Source organism: Monopterus albus, unplaced genomic scaffold (assembly GCF_001952655.1).
Source record: "Monopterus albus unplaced genomic scaffold, M_albus_1.0 scaffold303.1, whole genome shotgun sequence".
NCBI lineage: Eukaryota > Metazoa > Chordata > Actinopteri > Synbranchiformes > Synbranchidae > Monopterus > Monopterus albus.
The window spans coordinates 78,239-101,237 of record NW_018128183.1 but is presented as its reverse complement, the minus strand read 5'-3'; the positions used below and the strand labels follow the sequence as shown (position 1 = coordinate 101,237).

The 22,999-nt window shown below is 40.4% G+C and overlaps 2 protein-coding genes across 2 annotated transcripts; both read left to right on the top strand.

Annotated features, from left to right (window-relative positions):
• Positions 1-973: 973 nt before the first annotated feature.
• On the top strand, positions 974-8,674 carry chrnb1l (cholinergic receptor, nicotinic, beta 1 (muscle) like). Its single transcript, XM_020623518.1, has 11 exons — positions 974-1,064; positions 2,830-2,960; positions 3,396-3,440; positions 3,850-3,959; positions 4,262-4,370; positions 4,493-4,640; positions 4,838-5,023; positions 5,345-5,568; positions 5,676-5,854; positions 7,915-8,053; positions 8,468-8,674. Exons 1-11 carry the CDS (start codon positions 974-976, stop codon positions 8,606-8,608), a joined length of 1,503 nt encoding a protein of 500 aa, XP_020479174.1. The 3' UTR covers positions 8,609-8,674.
• An 8,083-nt stretch (positions 8,675-16,757) lies between these two features.
• cldn7a (claudin 7a) lies at positions 16,758-22,673 on the top strand. The gene is made up of 4 exons (XM_020623529.1): positions 16,758-17,367; positions 18,935-19,099; positions 19,857-19,941; positions 20,866-22,673. The coding sequence occupies exons 1-4, from the start codon at positions 17,145-17,147 to the stop codon at positions 21,032-21,034; spliced, it is 642 nt and encodes a 213-aa protein (XP_020479185.1). The 5' UTR covers positions 16,758-17,144; the 3' UTR covers positions 21,035-22,673.
• Positions 22,674-22,999: the final 326 nt, after the last annotated feature.

Sequence of the window (22,999 nt, the reverse complement as noted above, 5' to 3'; positions counted from 1 at the left end):
TACAAAACCTTTCCATCACTATTCAGTCCTCCTATTACTGTGCCTGCCAAGAAGTCTGGTAATTCTCAGCCTTGGCAACCTAATGCTGCAGGTTTTTCACTGCGTAGCATCTGTGAAGGAGAGTCATTCAGGACCCCTCATTTAAATTCCCACACATATATTAGATTTGATGGCTTAGGGACATATGAGGTCCCATCAAATCAGCTTTGCTCTGCTTTATGATGTCTTTTCTGCTCTATCGAGCACTTTCCAAATTTCTTTGGTCTAATATTGCTAAAATAATACCAGGGCTGTGGATGAGATCCCTGTTCTTATTATTGCCTACAGTATTAAAATGGCTCATTTTACTCTGGATCTGTGGGACATTGTCATAAACATTGCTACTCCTTGAGTCCACCCTACCCCCTTCTATATGTGTGTCCTGGTGCTACTGTCATCTATCACAGGATGAAGAAGGCATTAAGAGTGAAATAAGGTGCCACAAGTCAAACCCCAAAACAATGCTGTGCTCCACCCCACCTACTTGTTCTTTCCCCCAAAAATATCTCCATTGTCATAACCCATAGTCCACTGCCATTCCTTTAACCCATCCCACCTCCAGCACTTCTTTTTATCCCCCCCTCCCCACAGTCCTAACCTCAAATTGGTGAGCACCAACAGGTGCTTGTCCCCCGAGGCTTCCCAGTACAAACACATTCTGCCCTCCCGTCACTCCCAGCACATGCATCCAATCAGAACGTGGTTTCACCCATGGAGCTGTGGAGAGACAGACTTATCTGAGCAGTGTGTGCTGCTGAAAGTGCCAACACTCCATAACCCAACTGGAATTGTGCATCGACTTGTTGGAACTACAAAGGTGTGTCTCATCCATCTAGGTTCCAGGTGAAAACGTATGTTTGAGGGGGTCAAGGTACCTGGTTTTAGTGGGGCCTCTGATTGGCACAAACAAGTGTGAGAAGATGTCCTTATGGACATGAGTGGACAAATGAAGACGAAGCTCAACGTTCATGTGTGGAGGAACACACTTCTCATCCTGTGCAGCAGCCTTTGTCTAGCTGTCACTGGTAAGGACATTCTGAGAAATGCTGGTGTGATTGGTTTTCATTGTGTAACTTTAGGTTACAGTGGAATCAACTGTGATCAAAATGAATGTATTTTCTTAATCTGATTTTAAAACAATTTTTTATCTCTTAAACAAATATATTGCTCTTGTACCTTTCACATTAAGAGTTAAATATTGAAATACATATATGCAGTATATATGAAAAATGAGACCAAAAACAAATATGTCTGACATCCCTGGACTTTGACCTTTGTTTTCCAACTGTTATGGTGTCAAACAGTTGCCCTGTGGATGTTGGTGTGTAGGTACACTGCTCCTATGCCTCTGCCTCTCTCCTGATACCTCTGTCTATTTCCTGGGGAGCTACACAGAACAGTCCTTTCCACCTCAATTTACAACAATCATGCACTTAGGAATTAAGGGATACTGATACATTATAGTCAGATAACAGACAGGTATCTCACATTCCACTGCATCATCACTTCAGTTAATTCAGCACTGATTCATTTTCCTCACACATTTACAATGAATAGATCTTATCATGGATTTGCTGAAGGTCTTTGACTTTGAATCTCTGACAGCAAAACACTTCTATGCACTAGTTAGTAACCTTGACAAGGGCTGTGGTGTATTGTTCCTGCCTGTATCTGTCTTTGTAGAAGTCCTACAAATAGGGTGATTTTACAACCAAGAGGAGGGCCAACAGAAACAAAACAGTCTATGTCCTGTCGTAAGCAGATGTTTGTGTTGTTTCCCTTGAAAAAGACAACTCTGGAACATTTAATAAATCATATTAGCACATCTTTGTTTGTTAATCAGAGTCTATTCTCGTCCCTGATGGAGCTGCTATCCCATACATCCCTTTGATCCCATTTCCCTGCTGCATATCAATTACATTAGCTCAGTCACCTTCGCTAACCATCTTACCACACCAGCACCTGCCTTGCCGCCTGCTTCTTCTGCATGTCCTCTCTGTCCTTCCCTGTCTTTTCAATGAGATGAGAAGTTAGCCCATCATCACTACATACTGTGACATACTTTTGGAGTTTTATAGTCAAGTGTTTAAGCCTGCTAAATGTCCAATTGTTAAAATTTTATGATGCGCTCTTCCTTGAAGTGAATGACAGTAAAACTTTATATCTGTTGTCATTGTTCATAAACTCACATTAAATCTACTAGAACAAATTTCACTAATGATTCCTGACACATGGCTCCAATATTTATTTACGGATCAAAGAATACACTACCCATGCTATTTGTTTGACACTATTACAGTAGAACATGAATTGAAAAACACACATACTGAGTATACATGAGCTTAGAGTGTATTTATAGCATGGGTCATCCCAGTGGGAACCACTGCAGACCTGATCCACTGTGGTCTGGGTGTCAGTGGCATGGGTCATGTGCTGTGGTTGTCATTTATCTAATTTTAACAGCTTTGTTTTTTTTTTTTACTATTACTAAGTCAGGATCTGTTCTAGTTTCACGCTCTTTCTTTTGTGTTGTGTTCTGTCCTCATAAGTTAAACTTTATTTAAAATGTAGAAGAATTCCAGGAAAAGAAATAAATGAATGAGCGGAAGACAATAAAACAAAGATCTTGATGACCTTGATTTGATCATTTTTGGTATTATTTGTTATTTTTATTTATTTTTTTTAGCCATATCGCCATTCACTGCTATTCAATTTTTCTTAGGTGGTGACAGCTATTGGTCCATTAGTTCACATTTTCTGTCTCTCTGCTTCCATCCTTTCATCCTGAAGCCTCAGAAACAGAGCGGCGGCTCCATCTGAAACTATTTGAAAACTACAACATGAAAGTCAGACCAGCTCGTTACTGGGAGGAGAAGGTGATGGTGCGAGTGGGGATGACCCTCTCCCAGCTTGTCAGCTTGGTAAACACAAACGCACACAAGGACATGCACACTCAAACATACAAACACATCCATAAGAATAGTTTGAATCCTTTATATATTACAAATTACACTACCCATGCTATTTGTTTGACACTATTACAGTAGAACATGAATTGAAAAACACACATACTGAGTACACATGAGCTTAGAGTGTATTTATAGCATGGGTCATTCCAGTGGGAACCACTGCAGACCTGATCCACTGTGGTCTATATATTAAGTTGTTAGCATATATGAAAATGCAGCACCATTTTGCAGTACACACACCATTACCCATATCACTGCAGCCATACCCAATTAACTTCTATGAAGCAGCATTGAAAGTATCAGCACTGCCATGCTCAGCAAGATATAGTGGCATAACTAATGTATGTCCCTCCCTCTCTTTCTCTATGTCTCTCTATCCCTCTGCAGAACGAGAAGAACGGTGAGATGACAACAAACGTGTTCATGAATCTGGTAAAAGGATGCAAACATTCATCTTCATCACTGAGCCTCATTCAGCAGCTCTCCCTTCTCCCTCCTTTCTGCTCGGTCACTCTGTCCTCAAATGGACTTGTCACTTTATATAATCACAGATTATTTCTTGCTTTACTCTCCTACTCGCTCCCACGTTTTTGTGCCTCGACCTCACTAATTAGAATTCATCCAGTTTGAGTGTTTGTGACAGCAATATGTGAGTGAAGGATTTAAATGACTCATCAACGACAAAAGAAACAAGTGTCAGACACATCAGGGCACCTTATTAAAGATTCCACCTCTGGTCTATGCCTGTTATTTTCCCCTCTTCTTTATTTCTTCATTTTTTTTTATCTTCACTCCCTGCCTTGCTGCCTTTCTTCTTCACCCTTCCTTCCTTCTGTGTCAGGCATGGACAGACTACAGGCTGACATGGAACCCAGAGGAGTACGACAGCATCGATGTTTTGAGGATTCCACCAAACAAGGTGTGGCGTCCTGACATCTACCTCATAAACAAGTGAGTGTCCTAGCTGCAGTTACATAGTCATCCACATTATCTGTCACACCTGCAGAATGGGACTAAATGATACATTTGAAAAGCTGTAAATGCTGTATCATATTTTATGTGGCAGGATGATACAACATGAACATTCTTAACAGTGTTTGTGCTTGTTAATATATGGATATGGCCTAAATAGATGTTTTCACTAGTACATAAAATGGAAATGTATTTTCAGGATGCAGAGTTGAAATTCCATGGTATTATAACACCTCTGACATATAAGCTTCAGATTTGTTGTTCCTTTTTCCTCCCTACAGTAATGATGGTCAGTTTGACGTGGCTCTCTATGTCAACGTCTTAGTTTACAGTGATGGAACAGTCAACTGGCTTCCCCCAGCCATCTACCGCAGCTCCTGCTCTATAGAGGTGCAGTCCTTAATGACCACTTACACACTGAAAACCACTGATACTTCAAAAAGTGCATATTTCTGAAGAATCATTTTCACATCACAAAGTGGTTAAGCAGCTTGTACTTTCCACTCCCAAAGGTGGCATACTTCCCCTTTGACTGGCAGAACTGCAGCATGGTTTTCCGCTCATACACCTATGATGCCTCTGAGGTAGACCTGCAATACTTTCTGGATGACAACGGCAAAGAGATCCATGAGATTGTTATAGATGAGAACGTTTTCACTGGTTGGTGCCTACATTGCCCTCATCCAAAACCTGTAGCCCTCCTGCAACTTATGATAAATATGTTATACAGATATAGGCCGTTTTTTCTCTTATCACAAGTACCTGCTTTTTTAATCTTTTTCCTCTCTTTAGCCACCTGATGTTTTTATTATTATAATGTTCATGTTTTATCACCCTGTATGTCTCTTTTTCCACAGAGAATGGAGAATGGGCCATCTGTCACAAACCCAGCAGGAAGAACGTCAAGGAGGACCTGTATGAGGACATCACCTTCTACCTCATCATAGAGAGAAAGCCTCTATTCTACATCATCAACATCATTGTGCCCTGCATCCTCACCAGTGTGTTGGCTATATTTGTCTTCTATCTACCCCCTGGAGCAGGTCAGTCCATCTGACATAGGAAACTGACTTTGATCAGGATTTTTTCATGTCAGTCTGTGGTCAGCTTTCAAAGTGATGGAAACTATAGATACAAAGCAGCAGGATGAAGGTTAAAAACATGCTGATTTTTTAAATGCTTTTGTAAATCAGTTTTAACAAATAGAGAGAAGGTACCACCGGCGTATTTCTCCACAACAGTTAAAAGCAACCCTGTCTTAAAATTCTACCCTTGTTAACATGAAGCACAGGCTAGCACAGTAATACTGCATTATCTGCTTCACTGTCATAACCGATTCTTCAAGTTGTCCCTGTCGTTTACAGGTGAGAAGATGACTCTCTCTATTTCTGTCCTCATTGCTCTGACCGTCTTTATGCTGCTGCTGGCTGACAGGGTCCCTGAGACGTCCCTCGGTATCCCAATTATTGTCAATTATGTCATGTTTACAATGATCCTGGTTACATTCTCTGTCATCCTGAGTGTGGTCGTCCTCAACTTACACCATCGAACACCCAGCACACACACGATGCCAAACTGGGTTCGAAAGGTGAGGCTGGATTTTACATTTATCCAAATTCTCTGAGCATCCATCTTAGCTATTTCAGTACCTTAAAGAACTTCAATTTCACAGCTTTTTGAACCTTAAATTTTCAGGTCTTCATCCATTTTCTGCCCAAGTACATCGGCATGATGAGACCAAAGCAAGAAGAACCTCTGACAAAAGAGGAGTCTAATGACGACACATTTATCCGAAGCTTCAATGGTTGGCAGCCTGGAGGAGAGTACTTTGTTCGCAAGATCAACCCAGATCTTGTTTTACCCTGGAGAGGCAGGTAAGACCACATTTACAAACAAGGAGTGTCCTGTTGCTCTGACTTGATCAATTTAACAATAGTTTTAGTTGATCAAAATGAAAAAGTACTGCATAATTGTTCATATATTTTCCAGTAACTGAATTACCAGAGAAAAGTCTGTATGACTGATGTTCACATTCTGTTTGTAAGTTGGCTGCCATTCAAATCCTTGTCACTACTCTGCTGAATGAAAAAGTAAACTACGATGTTTGGAAAACACCTCCAGTAGAGCGCAAATCTCATTTTATGTGATTTGTCCTAGTGTATTTTTGCATCACCTTCTCCTCATTCAACTGCTCAGGTAACACTGAGAACCCAACCACCAGTTGGCACGGCCAGAAAAAAAAAGGCAAGGGTTAAAGGTACTCAGATAAAAAAAAGGGGGGGGGGGGGGGTTAATGTAAATGAAGAAAATGGAGAGGTTAGCCATCTTTAAACTGACTGTCGATTAAAACTGTTTACAGTATGCTATGCTATTATATTTGTTATATGTTGGTCCAAGAACTCATCCTCAGATATTTATAAATCAGTGACAAAACTCAAAAGACATCATTCATCTAAAATATCACTTCAGTTCATGCTGCCTGTTCAGTCATGCTTCATTCTGACTAATCATCCAGTAGGCGTCTGCCTTGCCTCCCAACCCGGGCATCATAAATGGCTTCACAGTGTCCTACACCAAATCTGGGCATCTCTCAAACCATTTCAAAGGCATCAAATTCAGCCCTAGCTAAGCCTCATGCCCCTGTCCACAGTCGCCAGTCCCTAAGCCTCTGTTTAGGTTGGGTATTAGGGGTTTTTCAATGGAGGTGGGTGAAGAATAGAATGGGGTAGACGAGTAGAAGGGAAGAGCCATGCTGGGTGACTGAGGCAGAGGGGGATCTATTCATGACATGGAAGAGAAGATGGTGATGCTGTCAGACACCATCATCCATTCTGTGTCATATAAGTCTCTCTTTAGCTTCCTATTCAGTCAGGGGGGTAAGATTATGAGTGCGCATATATTCATGAGAATTTTCTACATGTTGTGAGTGCATTTATTTGATCTGTATTACTATGTGCAAAAATATTTTTCCAGGCATGTGTCAGTCTACTGTTCTTATGTGTCAATGCATCAGTTATGTAATCTACATAAATCTATCAGGGTACAGTATACATCCTTGTGCTTGGGTAAGGGTGTGTCTGAGTGTCTCTTAGTGAAAGAGGCTCCATGTATCTGTGGTAATGAATACAAGCTGTGGAATGTGGATGGCATGCAGCATGTGCACCACATAGCTGAGCTGTGGTCTCACACACACACACACCCACACACACCCACACGCACCACCTCTCCTACAGCAGCAGCTCTCTGTCGCTCATTTTTTATTGTCTAGCAGCCTATCTGGTGTCACACTGCCTCTCTGTGACTCTCTGTGCTTCTTCTCCTCTCTGGTGCCGGAGGTTCTGCACATCATACACACTATACAGTACATCGCACATACATTACATACTTACAGACTGTATGTAGGCATAATACTGAAGCGCTAATCTAACAGGTGCTCTGTCGTGGTGACACGGTGATGCTGTATGAAGATCTCCTACATCTATAGACATTTTTCACAGCAGCCACTTTGACATGTCACAGCAGGAAAATCACAGCTGAAACTAATTGTGTTAATGATGGCTTGTTTGCATCAAGTGGCCCAGTTTCAGTTACACCTGTGCTTTTTCCTGTTACAACTTGCCAAAATGTCTGCTGTGAAAAAGGCCATATGTCCTATTTTTACATCATTTGTATACTGTCCTAAATACAGTGTTAAAAGCCCTAGAAAATGTGAAAACTTGGGTCACAAAATGTATACATTTACTCCTACCACATTACTTAATGCAAACCAACTATAATATACGGTGATTTAACAATCCCCAGTGTCTCACCTATAAACACCTCTGGACTAACTGGACTAAATTAATAGTTGTACATGCCCATCTTTGTTTATATCTTGTTCTCCAACTTCATTATTGAAATTGTCCCTCTGTCTCCTTCCTTCTCTGTCTTTAAGGTGTGAGAGCACAGTGCAGCTCCAGCGACTCCCGAACACTGACAACTACTGCCTGATCCTCCCTCCCAACCTGAAGTCGGCCATTGCTGCTGTTACATATATGGCTGAGCAGCTGAAGAAGCAGGACGTGGATGACACTGTGAGAAATGTGCATGACAGGACACAGTGCATAGTGTACTGCCAGGCAACTTGTTATTCAGTTCAGTTATAGTTAGTGAGCACAGTGTTCCAGACATGCTTCTGTGATGTTCATGTGTCACTGCATACACACAGTACAATGCTGAGTCGGTGCTTACAACTTTTGTGTGTGTGCCTTTGTACTTACATTATGGGGAACGAACCCTGTTAACACACTCATATCGTGGGGACTTGGCCATCCTGAATTTTATGGTGGCAACATGGTTTAAGGTTAGGGTGAGGTTAGGGTTAGGTGTTAGGCAAGTAGTGGTTATGGTTAAGGTAGGATAAGTCTACAGGAAATGAATGCAAGTCATGTAAACCAATGCAAAGTCCCCACAGGGAATGAAAACACAGTGTGTGTGTTCCTCCTCAGATGACGAGTGATTGGCAGTATGTCGCCCTCGTGGTGGATCGTCTTTTTCTGTGGTTGTTTGTCATCATCAGCACTCTGGGCACCCTGGCCATGTTCTTGGATGCTAGCTTCAACTACACTCCTGATAACCCCTTCCCATAGAAGATCACACACACACATTGTGTGGCTGTCACTATATTTGTATTTCTTCTTGGTGCTTTTTGCAATCCCCAGATCTGACTTTCCATAAATATATATTCTATATTTCTGCTGTCAGCCTCTGAAATGTTTTGTAAGATCAAGTGACACATTTACATAAAGTAAAATATGATTGACCTGATAATAGAAACAATGTGTGTAGAGTTAAAGATGGTAAATGTATATGTGGTAATAGCTTTTTTAGATTTTTATCTAAATCATGTATCTAACACATTTTGTGCTTTTTTTTTTTAGTCTAAAAGTTTGAAACGCATGTTTCTTGAAAATGACAGCATTTGATTCATAGTTCCCACTTTTTAGTGTTGTATTTTGTGGAGCATACAGAAAACTGCTCATTTGTGCTCTGTGCTCTGTTACAGAGAACAGTGATTATGCTTAGTGACTGTAATGTTGGCTTTTGTGCAAAAGAGGGCAGTAATACAATGTTGATTCAAAAGATGAGAACACTACAGACAGACAGACAGATAGACAGATAGATGTGGCTCTAGGGACAAAGCTCTTACTGAAGCATGCCTTTCTACACATGTAATCTATGTCTACAGCCAGAAGGAATGGGGCTAGAGTACTAGTGGTTCAGGTGATGTGTTATTGAGAGTGTACTGTAGATGAGAGATGAGGTGACACAGCCAGATAAGTTTGAAGTCGGAATTGACAGAACTGATGGTACCACGTAGAAGAAGTGGTTCAATAATGTTACATTCTAGGAGAAGACGAAGATGTGGTTGGACAGGTGCTTTAGTTTACAGATGGCTGAAAGTCTCTGTTGACAGTACTTCTAAATGTCTGTGGTTTGCTGATTGAAGCTGAGGTTATTTTCCAGTGTATTCCTAAGGTATCTGTAGGATGCCACCACTTCTACCAGAGTACTTTTATCATCTGCATATTTGAAGTAGGGGGTTGTAGTGGATGGGCTTTAGCCATCTTTTGTGTAAAGGTAGACAAAAATATATCCCTAATGTTCTGGTTGGGGTACTAGAGACCCCATATGCATTTTCACAGTTCAAAAATATATTTAAAATTTAAAATCACCTTGATAATTCATAACCTTTTCTAATGTTATGAGACCTGCTAAGAAATATGATTTGGAAGAAGTCGACCACAAAAATTAAGTGTTTCTTCTGTTTGGGATCTTAAAGCAGGAATACATTCAATAGATTTCATGGATTCTATATCTATAATTAGTGTGAACAATACTGTATACACAGTACTACACCTCCTACATCCTCCAGAGTATATTTGGATTTCTGATACTGGAGTGTTGTTCATTAAAGGTCTAATAGGGAGGTCAGTCTCTCAGAAATGTAAGTTACATCATTAAAAGAAAAGTGGGGTCCACAGGATGCTAGACAACGGGCAAGTGAAGCCAATAATAATAAAAAAAAATTTAAAAGATTCCTAGAAATATTATTTTAAAAGGAAAGGTTAACACCAATTTGTCATCTTTTGAATCCTTTCTCACTAATGTCTCCTCCTTTTCCGTCACATCATGAGCTACACTGTCATGTCATTCATGTCTGTGAATCATTAAATGGTTGTTTTTAACGGCCACATCCAACTTCCATGAAAACGCCCATGACATCCCCAGTTCAGTCACTCTTTAAAAGACATCTCTTAATAATTGTAGGAAGCAAACAAGCAAAAACACTTGCAAAGAGGAAGGGGTACCTTGACAGTTACAAAGCCCAGTTGTACATTGCAACACACAAGGTAACCATTTGGCATGAGGAGGAGGACAATGTCATTGCTCATCATTATATAACAGGTTACCATAGCTACTTCATGTTTTTCTTAAGCAAAGACTATTGGATCAGATTATGGACAACTATTAGTTCTTAGAGTTCTGTCATATCTTCTTGCTTTTTGAATTCCTTTGCTTTTTGTCAATATATAAATAAGGCTACTCATGTACTTGGGCAAACTCTGGATTTTATTATATCCTATTGGTATTCCATTGATAATAAGCACCACAGCTCTTTTCAGCCACTTTCTTTCTCAGGGCTGAGGAACTTAGTCATACATATAAATGTACAACCTCTCCTTAGGATGTAGGCCCCTCTTCACATTGCTAAGGACGCATTTGATATAATTGGTTTGAATATTCAAACCATTATACATTCCTGATTAGTTTCTGGCATTGATCCTGCTTGTTTTAAGCATGTGATTATTCACCCCCTGCTTAGAAAGCACAACTCGACATCACCTGTCTAAATAATTTTTGCCCTATTTCTAAATTGCCATTTGTCTTCAGAATTTTGGAGAGTGTCTTTCTTTCACAGCTGCTCTCATTCTTGAACTCTGTTGAGCTTCTTGAACCTTTTTCAGTCTGGTTTTAAAGCCTTTCATAGTACTCAAATGGCCCTGTTAAAGGTGACAAATGATCTATTGCATGTTGTTGACTCTGCTTATAATGCAGTATTAATTTTATTGGACCTTAGCTCAGCTTTTGACATTGTAGACCATAACATCCTTCTGACATGCCATGAACATAAAGGCGGTATAAAGGCTACAGCACTACTCCGGTTCAAATCGAATCACAAACAAAGGTCATTTTTTGTGGCTGTTGGCCATTTTTCCTCACCAGCTGCTCTCCTTAATTATGATGTTCCCCAGGGGTCCATCCTGGGGCCATTCCTCTTCTGTTTATATATGCTGCCACCTGGTAATATTATTAGGAAACATGCTGATGATTTACAGTTGTATTTACCATTAAAATCTAGGGATTCTGTGCAGCCCCTTTTTGGATTTTATTGGGTTGACATCAAATAAAGGATGGATGTCAAATAACTTTCTTCAGCCAATGATAGAACTGAAGATATCTTTGGTCCTACCATGAATAGAAGCTGTCTTTCTTGGAATATTAGACCATCTCACTCCATATCAGAATCAGCTTTATTGTCCAGGTGTGTCGGACGAATGAGGAACTTGACTCTGGTACATGGGCAAGCAAAGGGTAAACCAGCATAAGGCTGTGTAATATAATATGTAAAGTTGCATACTAAGTACCTGGGTGATAGCTTTCATTTTGAGCTCTACTTTAACAAGGAAATCAGTTCAATTGTTAAACAATGGCTTCTATCAATTAAGGACTATTTCAAAACTCCTTTCTCCACTTTCATGACCTTTCAAGGCCTTCCTCAGACTTCATTAACACATCTGCAGATGCTCCAGAATGCAGCAGCAAGACTGCTGGCTGGTACAAGAGAAAATACCTATATCATCTTGGTCCTGGCCTCTCTCCACTGGCTTCCTGTCCATTTCAGGATTCAGTTTATGTTGCTGCTTGTTTTTAAGGCCTGTAATGGGCTGGCCCCATCCTATACCACAGACCTTAATCATTTGCACTTGGGCCCTAGGTCTCTTAGAACTTCGAACAAAGCACTATTACATGTTACATGATCACGGCTCAAAGGGGACAGAACTGTTGCTGTTGCTGCACCTTGCCTGTGGAACCAGCTACCTTTTGATATTAAAACCGTTCCTTCTATCTCCGTTTTTCAATCCAGGCTGAAGTCACACTATTATTTTCTGGCCTTTTCAGCACATTCATCTGTTAATGTTATCATTTTTTGTAAATATTTCCATTGTTACTTGCAGTTATGTGCTTTGTTGCACTACTTATGTTTCTATTTGATATTTTATTTTTGTATGATCAGCATATGCTATTATAATGTATTTTAGAAATAACATTTACTTACTTGATTCATTCTTTATCTTTGATATGATAGTCTGAATTTTCAGCTCCTAAATTGTACCTTTAGAAAGTATTTATCTATTCATCTACATTTCTATATATTCCTCATGTGCACCCTTACTGGATTTTGCTGTTTATTGTAGTTGCTCTTTCTCAGTATATTAAACTTTATCATTGTTCTGATGGTTTTTCTGTAGGACATCAACCTTAGATCATACTATGTGCTGATGGAATTTGAGTGGTGTTGTGTGTAAAGTCTGTGCTGCATAACCATCAAAGTCCTCCTTGTTTGCTGCCAACAAAAGGTTTTGTACAGTCGCACTTTTGAGCAGTGGAATATCTTTTAATAAATCAAGTATTTTATTTCCAGGCAGAACTGTAGTGCCCCATGAGACAACATTATGGTGCTGTTAACTTGACATGAATTAGTATGGCTAGCACAGAAAAGCACCGGCTGTGTTGAAAAAGGTCATCTCTCCATTTACTGCATTCACGGGAAAAGACAAATCCAAATATAATGAATGGTACAAATAGTCTAAAAAGCACTTCAGGGCAATTGAGAAGATGGACAGCAGAGGGGATAAAGAAACAATTACTTTTTACTGGTAAATCATTGCAAAACCCTAAAGGCTGTGTTGAGAATTCTAACAGAAGTACCATAAAACAGTTTTATGATTAAAGGCTGAGTTTTTTAAAACTGAGATTTAAATATGACAATAAAAACCTAAAGCTTATTTAGACTGTAGGCCAATAATAAGCATATTTTAATTTGGTTGAATGCAGTGGTGGAGTCATCTGGGGGAATGCGTGTGTCCTCTGGTCAGCTTGTTATTAAGGAAAATGAAAATCAATTAAAGAGGCATAAAACAACTACATAAAGATATAAAATTATCATAATGAGACACAAAATGAGCACAGTGAAATCTTAAGCAGCTACAGATTCAAAAGGTGAGATACAAAATGAAATTCAAAGGACTGACAAAAAATGTATGTTGACCACAAAGAGATACAAAATGACTACAATGAGATTAAGATGCAAAACAAGATGCAAAATGACTAAAAACAGACGCAAAGTGACTACAGCAAATCGAAAGAAGAGGAATTGGGGCTTAACATTTTAATTAAAACACATTTTACTCATTTACAATGAGCCTCTCTTCTCTGACACTGTCTCTGAGTACACTGCATTCCTTTAGACCTTTCATGACCACTGGTGTGTGCGCAAAGCCACAGCATCTGTAATTGTCTTCACTGTGTCCAAACTTCCCAAATATGTTCCTACCCTGCATGTAGCACTCACTTTAAGAGAAAAGAACACCCTCTCTCACTGCCTCGGGGGGAATATGACAAGAATGAGCCCACAAGACCAAGAACACAGTGTACTGACCCTGTCCTGCTGCTGTGGCACAAAAGCAAAGTCTTGTTGTGTAAGAAGTCTGAACGTGGAAAAGACAGGACATAGAGGGAAGGGCGCCATACCCCTTATTTGTGCACTTTGAGCTTTTCAGGGAAAAGACATGGGCCCCACGTGTTTTATTGCTAACGCCTCAGTGACTTCCAAGGGCACTTAAAGGACTTCAATCACTGGATTTGCACTCCACTTACTCACTTCAGACCCAGAGGAGGCCTCAAAGACAGGAGGGAGAGCCCCTGAGAGAGTGTTACTGCCCTTCTTCGGGCTGATTTAGCTGTTTTCTTTTTCACCGCCTATTGAGTGTCAAGCAATGGCTAAACCAGCAAGACAAATGTGTGTTTACGCTTTTAAAAAAGAAAGTAATAAAAGAGAAAAGAAGAGAAAGAAAAGTGGGAGAAAAGAGCAAGGTTCTTTTTGTGTCCTTTGAAATCCAGGGACTGTGTGGAAAAGCAGCCAAGAGGACATCAGATAAATCAGGTTACCAGTAGCAACAGCACTGGAAGGCTCGAGATTGGCCTCTAATCTTCTTCCTGCTCATCTTCCTCTTCCACATCTCACACAACACCTTGCGCAACCCTTTTTTTTTTTACCTACATATGTTTTATTTTGTCACTTTTCCTCTGTCTTTGCCTTCACACTTTGATCCTAACAACTTTCAACCTTCCAAAAACCACCTTCCTCTTCCTCCTCCTCCTCCCCCTCCTCTTCATCAACCTTTGTATCAAAGTAAAACAAATTCCCTGAGCTATGGGGTCATTCCTCCCAGGCAACAATGGGGCATTTGTTGGTCACAACAGCTACTGAGTACAGTAGAAGGGGAAAGAGGTATGGTGGGTAAAGAGAAAGGGCAAAAATGTGAGAAACTCAAAGAACAGTTCAAGGTTGGAAAACTAGTGTACGAGGAAAAGGGGGTAAACAGATTGAAAGCAAAGCCTTATTACATCTTAAATAGGTAATCCAACCTAGGTGACCACTTTATTAACTTGGAACAAGGCGTAACTTCCTCCAAGATTATGGGTTATTACTTCCTCTCCCATTGCTGTAAGACTATTGTTTAACCACAGTGTGAAGTCACACACACTGCAACAACAAGCCTGATCCCTGATATGGACAATGCCTGCTACTGTCTCTTGGATTTCCTATTCACTGCAGGAAGTGGCTACAACTGGCACGTTAATTGCCTTAGTGTAGCAAATACATTTTACAGCATTTTTAAGTAACAATAAAAATAAAATTGTCACCTCCACTGAAAAAATCATATCCATTTTTAATAAATCCATCTTGAGAGCTAAAAGGTTATGTGTGTGGGATTTTGACATTCCTTAATCCAGAACCAGCAATTCCTGCTTTCCAAATGTCTTCCCTTCTTCTCATTTGTATTTCTTCCAGCTGACTGCACAAGGACAAAACAACAATGACCTACACTCTGCGTTCTCAGTACACTGGTTTTATGTTGATGTAAAACAATATCCATTCTGCCATATTGTGAAAATAGCTGTAGTGGTTTTGTAAGGAGACGTGTTCTGTCTGACACAGTGGGCATCCTGTCTCCCCCCAGGACTCTGTCCAACCGCTCTGATGTGCAGGTGAGGGCACAGATAACTTTCATCAAAGTCTATCAGGTAAACTTTGGAGTCTGAAAGTCACCACAAGTGTTTAGCAGCTTGGGGAGCAAGGACAACTTTTCTTGTAAGTTTTTGTACTTCTGTAAACTTTTAAAACTTCAAGAAGGAAAAAAAAACCTTTTGTAATGTGTAGCTTTTTTTTGCTGAGCTTTTTTTATTTACATTTTATTGAATTTGTTTATTTTCTCCTTTGTACTGGACTGTATTTTTTTTATATAGCGCTTTCTCACAGTGTGTTGCACTGACCAAAGCGCTTTACAGGAGATCATACACCATTCACCCATTCACACACAACATTCACACACCGATGACGACAGGCTGCCATGCATCGGCGCTAGTCAAGCCACCGGGAGCAATTCGGGGTTCAGTGTCTTGCTCAGGGACACTTAGGCATGCGGGGAGACCGGGAGTCTAACCACCAACTTGCTGGTCAGGAGACGACTGCCCTACCTCATGAGCCACAGCCACCCCTTTGTACCAATAATCAGACACAAAGTGGCTGACTTCTCAAACATAAAATCAAATGTAATACATCAACTGGTTTGATCTCTCCTGGAACGTCTGGTTAACCAAGCAGTAAGGCAAGTTTTCTCCAAAAGCAAATATGTACTATAACTGTCAGCTTTTTCAAACAGCCCCTGAGTTTGTTGTTTGTATGTTGTTCGTTGTCCATCTCTCCCCATCTACTGCATCCTCATAATGTGATGTGATCACACTGATCATGCTGATCAGTTTTCAGCATGTAGTCCTCCTATCCTTATTAACAGGAGACAATTTTTCTATACTGTACGACCATATCAGAGTCTGTATTTCTTCTTCCGAACACTTTAGTAAGCATGATGGTTATTCAAAGCCCAGGCACCATGTTTTCAATAGTGTCACCATCATGTACAGTAAAGTGAACTTTCTACATGCAGATAGGCCTATAGGCTTAACTTAACAGAAAATCCCCAAAATGTATCTGGACATACACTGCCCAGCCACTTCATTAGGTACATTATATTCTTAGGTACAATATATACTAGATTTTTGTCCTCCTCAGCTACATACATGAGAATATTCAGAACACCTCTGAATATACTGTAGTCCAATACAACACCACCTTTTATAATGACCTCAATAAAAAAAGTTTTTTGTTTTTTTTTTTGTTTTTTTTTTACATTTGTGACAATTTTCTCAAAAACTGAAACACTGTGAGCTTCATAAGCACAGATGTTACGGCAGAAGTGTTGCATTGACGTGCATATGGTTGCACAGGTGTGACTATCAATGTGGCCAGGCAGCGTGCTGTATTTACTGTACAGCAGAAAGTTTAGTACAACTTTTATAAGCATTAATGGCTTGAGTGGGTTTGGATGATGCTGAGCTGCCCAACAAAACTGCGTAATGATGGATCAGACAGAGACAGAAGAGTTTACAAACTGATAAAGAGAAACGTGGAGTGGAAAGACAACCTGTTGCTTTACCGAGGGAGCTTTTCCCAGCAGCAACTCCCCACGACCACAGAGAACTGCTGCCCCATGCATCAGCAGGGATGATAATTACACACCCACTTTCACAGCGTCTCCCACATCTTGGTGGCCAACCCAGACTGAAGACCTCCGTACACAACTTCAAACTGCATCGCGGATACTACGCTTTCGCACTTAATGACAATTATCAGAACTTAAAAAGGCAATTTCGGGAGATTTGCATTTTGCAGAGGGACACACCAAGTTATCTTAGAAAAAAAGGACGAACTTGAAAACGATGGCCAACTCCGGTATTCAGTTGTTGGGCTTCTTCCTGTCACTAATTGGTGTTGTTGGACTGATCGTCGGGACTATTCTGCCGCAGTGGAAGATGTCAGCGTACATCGGGGACAACATCATCACAGCGGTGGCCATGTACCAGGGGCTCTGGATGTCCTGCGCTTTTCAAAGTACCGGGCAGCTCCAGTGTAAAATCTACGACTCCATTCTGCAGCTCGACAGTAAGTAACATGGGTTCCAAGAGGGCTCCTGGGAAGGTGAGGGGCTTTCCAGGAGAGTGACCTTGAATTAGTTTTATTATGTAAAAAAATAAAAGGATCTATTGGGTTGCCTGGTCTGGAATCACACCATCTTTATTTATTTATTTTTTAGTTACTTTACGCTCTAAACTCATGAACAAATACATCCCAACACCAACCAACACAATGCTTTGTGGGGATTTCCGATAATTTAAGGAACATTTTGCATAAAGAAATAAACACTAAATCAGAGCTCTGGTTTTATGTAGCACCTGTTGTGCAGTGATAGGTCAGTTAGAATATGGACACTCAACTCAAATGTTCTCTGCTGAATTATTTGAGAAAATAAAATCCATATTATAGTATTAACATTGTAATTATGGTAGCATACTAATGTGCCCACTGCCCAAGAGGCCCCACACCCATTTGTTTGAGATAATCTGATTTATGTTAGCTAAATTTCAGGCCCCTGAAAGGCCTCAAGCGGGGACTTGTAGAAGGGCTCTGTATCCAAACTTAAATGGTCTAGTTTCCTAAAAATTAATGTTTGACCAAATTAAAACAGAGGGTCAGTGGGTGCCCAAAAGTTGTTTCTGGCTACACCTGTGTATATCTGTAGCTTTATGGAATATTGTTTAGTTTGTTACCAAAACAATAAGCGCTACAGTGTCCTTCTACCAAGTAGTACAGTATAGTAGGCTATAATAGATTCTAATCGTAACCAAACATGTGCTTTGTCTGCAAAGTTCCTATAGGAGGTTCACAGTGTGATGTGAAGCTAAGCCCCGGTGCGTCCAGCTCCAGAATTACATTTACTCTGCAATATACAATAATGTTTCCATTTCTCACAATTTTATAGAGTGCACCTCTCTGTTATCTCTCATCTTTCTCTCTCTTCTCTGTATCCTACTGGCCTCTATGGTTCTATCCCTCCATCCCTCCCTCACTGCTGGAGGGTTTTGTTTGTTTGGGCAGGGCAGGGATGGCCTAGACTGGCACAGACTGGTTCTAGGTAGACAGGGAGAGGGAGACACAAAGAGGGGCAGTGGGGGGCTCACCGTGTGATGGGTTTATTGGGTGAGGAGGAGGAGGGGGAATCTGACAAATGCAGATCCTGACAGGATCGTTTCAGTGAACCGCCACCTCTCAAACAGCAGCAGATGGAAGAGGGACAGTGAAAGTGGGAGATGTGTTTTCTTTGGTTTGTGCGTGGTGGTGTGTGTTCATGTGTATCCCACAGTTTCTCTTCCAGGAAAAGCTTACACTGGAATGTCTTGTCAAGGTACTGTGAATATAATTCACAACCTCCGGACACACACATAAAGCCTTTCCTATTATTTTGCAGCTTGTGCTTCCAGAGTTACATTTCAGAGCAATTATTTGTGTGGCCATTGTGTTTTAACAAGGTGCTGTATTTTTACCCTTTTAAACTACACACCAACATTGCACAAAACAACACCCATTCACTGCCTCCCCCAGCAGAACCAACTCACACTACCTGTATGTTTCTTAAATTAATTTTTTGCTTGCTTCTCCCTGTCTTCTTCAGGTTCACTGCAGGCCACTCGTGCCTTGATGATAGTTGGCATCATTGTGTCCATCGCAGGGTTGGGTGTGGCCTGTATGGGAATGAAGTGCACTACGTGTGGAGGAAGCGACAAACTACGCAAGTCCCGTATTGCCATGACAGGAGGCATCATCCTGCTAGTGGGCGGTGAGGATAGAAATGGATCTATAGGTTTTATTCAAAGGTTATTGGAGTTTCTCATAAAGTATAACTGGAGGAGTCTAGTGCACTTTTAAAAGGTTTTGTCAGAAATAGAGGGCTTTTTAAATATTTACATTTTAGAAAACACTGCCAGCATTTCATATTTTCACAATGACAATGTTTAGTTGTGTGTTAGCCTGCTAAAATTTGCTAATTATTACTAAACAAAAAAAACACAGAGGCTGATGAAAATGTCATTAGTTTTCAGGTCATAAGTTAAAGCACTATTTAACCATAAACCAAAACAAACCTGATGTCGGCATTAAATGCAAAGCAAAAGATCAAAGTTAATACAATTCACCCTAAAGGAGGGCATTAATGTGGGTACCTAATTGAATGGCAACCAAACCAATAGTTGCAAATCTGGTTACACAATATTTCATCAAAATCCACCCAAAAAGATGTCAGCATAATTTTCTTAGATCTTCAGTACGTCATACATTCTTGTAGGTGGGAGTACGTTTGATCCCCAGTCCACAAAGCTTTCCTCCAACTCTTCATAGGTCATTAGACTGAATGAGACCAGTACTCCTGGCACTAATTCTAACACAGGAGGTCTCACTGGCTCTGAAGAGACCAGAAACATTAAAAGCTAAATGAACTGGAGTCAGTGGCTTGCCACCTGGTGACTATGAATTGGATAAAAACATTTGTGCTCTCTCGAGTTTTGATGATGTGCTGATGGACTTTCCTCTCCTCTCAGGGCTTTGTGCCATCGTAGCATGCTCCTGGTTTGCTCACAATGTCATCCGAGCTTTCTATAATCCATACACTCCTGTCAACACCAAGTAAGTGAAACAAAAGCAAACTGGGTTTTCTACTTCTCTGATTAAAGGAACAGTTCTGGCATAGTAATGTTTTGTGAAGGTTGCCTATTCGCTTTCTTGCTGGGACATAAGATTGATAAAGTTATTAGGAAAAATAACTAAATACATATTCCACAGTTTCAGGGTATTTTAGTAAAGTCTAGTCTAGGAATCAATTAACATTCAACGAGTGATGTGATAAGATGAAAGACTTTTGATTTCTGGATTAGCTTATTTGTTTGTGCCACAGGCCACCGCTGTTGTTCAGAAATTATTAAAAACATCAGGGAAACACACCGCTGCACTGGGCGACGTGTTTTCTCATTTCAACACACCAGACCCTGATATTTGTTAAAGCTACAATAAGGATTCATTTGAAATCTGGCTAGTGCTTGCTTGAGACTCTAGATTCAATCTCCCCCAATCTGCCCAGCCCTCCGTCTCCCTGCTCACACCACCTGAAGGTTTGTGAATGCGAAGCTGTCACACAGCATCAAAATTTGTAGACGTTACTGGGAAGCGTTCAACCGGTGGGTGCCAAAATAATGTATCTCACCAAGCTGACTGCTCTGTTTCATGTCTGCTGTAAACACAGTACAACTGTATAGCAACTTCCACTACACCACAGGCAAACGAGACACATTTAGAGCAGCTCGGCTTGTCAACACTGGCAGAGAAATAACACAACTAGGCACACAACAAGTGCAGTGCTGTGTTTCCCTGAGGTGTTTATAATCAGTGGCACAGACACATAAGCTAATCCAGGACTGACAGACAGCGAGTAAAAGGGCAATTCAGTTTAAAATACTGTTAATACAGGAGATGGCTGACCTTCTCCACTTTAATGTAGCTAAATGTTTACTCTGTCACTGTTAACCCAAGCATTTCTTTGTGAATCGGTCCCAGGTTTGAGTTTGGTGCTGCCATCTTCATAGCCTGGGGCGGCTCCCTCCTAGATGTCCTTGGTGGGACCATGTTGGCTGCTTCCTGTCCTAGAAAAAAGCAGGTATCTAAATACCCACCAGCGGGCAGTTCACGCGCTGGCCCTTCGAGCGGCACTAAGGAATATGTCTGAGTGAACCCCCGACAGCCTGGGGTCTCCAACAGAACAGCTGATAAAGACGTCCACCCCCCTCCACCTGTTGCAGCACCAGTGAGGAGTAAAACCGAAGGTGTATGGGCAGCTCTGAATCATAGACAGAGGCAAGAACTGGGACTTTGACTTTTTGTTTGGGCAGGCCTTTGATAACTACTTGATTATCATCATGATCAGCTGTTTCACAAATGATGTCTCTCACCCCATCTACACATTCCAGTAATCTTCATAAATATTTTACAACTGAATCCTCTGAGTTAATAGACAAGCCCTTGGGGTGTAACTTCCTGAACTGTAGCCAAAATGGCTGATCATGGCCAACACTTGAACCTCCATGTTAGACCCAGCAACTATTAGTATTTGCCATGCAATTGAAAGTAATCAATAAAGTTCGGTATGCAGGCTGCGACTCAGGGGTTCTGAATGACAGAGACACAGGGTGACAATACAGTATTTCATATTAAATTAAATACTTAGTGGTTCTTAAATAGATGTTACCATGAGAAAAGTGTGATTTTGAACACTGTGGAGTGAGCGTACCACACAGGCCTTTTACTACGACACTGGCTACAGGTCCTGCAGCACTTCATACCAGTCTGTTATAAACCCTGCTCAGATACGAAATGTTTTACTATGTACACAGTCGCTGTGCCACTACGGCTCTGTTAGCTTCCATAGCAGCCCCAATGAGGTTAAGCTGCCTTTATTTATTTTGTTCAACAAAGGCTTTTGCTCCTGTGTAGATTTGCATAACTGCTAGATCACTGTGGCCCCTGTGTAGCTTTTCAGAGATTTTAATGTCATATTTTTATGCTCTGAACAGTACTGTTTTTGTTTACCTGTTCATTTGTTTTGTTTATATGAATGGCATAGTTGTATACACCCAGCTCCTCTAGCGGTAATTAAAAATGAAATGTTTTAACAGTATATTGATAAAGATACTGCAACACTGGCAACTGTGTGATGTCATAGTAATGGATTACACAGTAGTTTAAGTGTAAACCTGCAGTTACAGAAAAGAAAACTGAACTGAAAATAGAGCCATATAACTAAATATTATAGTTTTCCATTAGAAAATATGCTTTCCTTATTGTTAGTTCACTTGGATGTTTGAGCTTCACTGTGTAGAGGTATGTCTACAATTTGGTTGTTTTCATGTTCATCTGAAATGTGGTGTTTCTAATTAACATATTATAACAAAGTAATTACTTCACACAAGTGTGATGTTGAAACTTTAAGTTTCCAGTGCAAATACTAACATGTTGTGCCTCTGAAAGCTGTATGAAAAGACCAGTTAGCACAAGTGCATCAGAAGAATAGAGAAAAACCATAAAGTAGTGATGGTAAAATAGTTCACTGAACATAAAACACAGATTCCACAAAGATTCATCTTTTATTTCCCAAGATGCATTATGAAAAACTGACCATTTCCATGCAAATAGTAACCACAGCCCAAACACCAACCTTTAAGTCAGAGAATGAGCTGTGAAATGCAGTGATTCCATGACACAAAAAACTAAACTAGTAACAATTTCACAGCCAAATAAGTAGCATGACGTAAGCATGAGCCTTTACAGACAATATGTCATTTCACAGTCCACTGCAATCTTAAAAAAAATCCCCAAAACATCAGTGTTAAGATCATCTCAGCAGTGAACTCATACTATAATTGTGAAGTCTCATCTTTAAATATTCAACTTGTACCTGAAAGACACCAACTCCATCTGGGTGTCGTTCGCTGAGCAGATCACTGCTATGTCAATAAATAGTAATACAAAGTAAGAGCCGTCTATTACGACATGTCTGTGTGCCACTAAAGAGCAATCTCACATAGCATCAATTATCATTTGGCAATTTTTAAAAAATATATTCACAACTGTACACGTGTTTCATCACAGTTGTGTGGCCAACTGGAAATCCCTGCCTTTGAGAACAAACAAAACC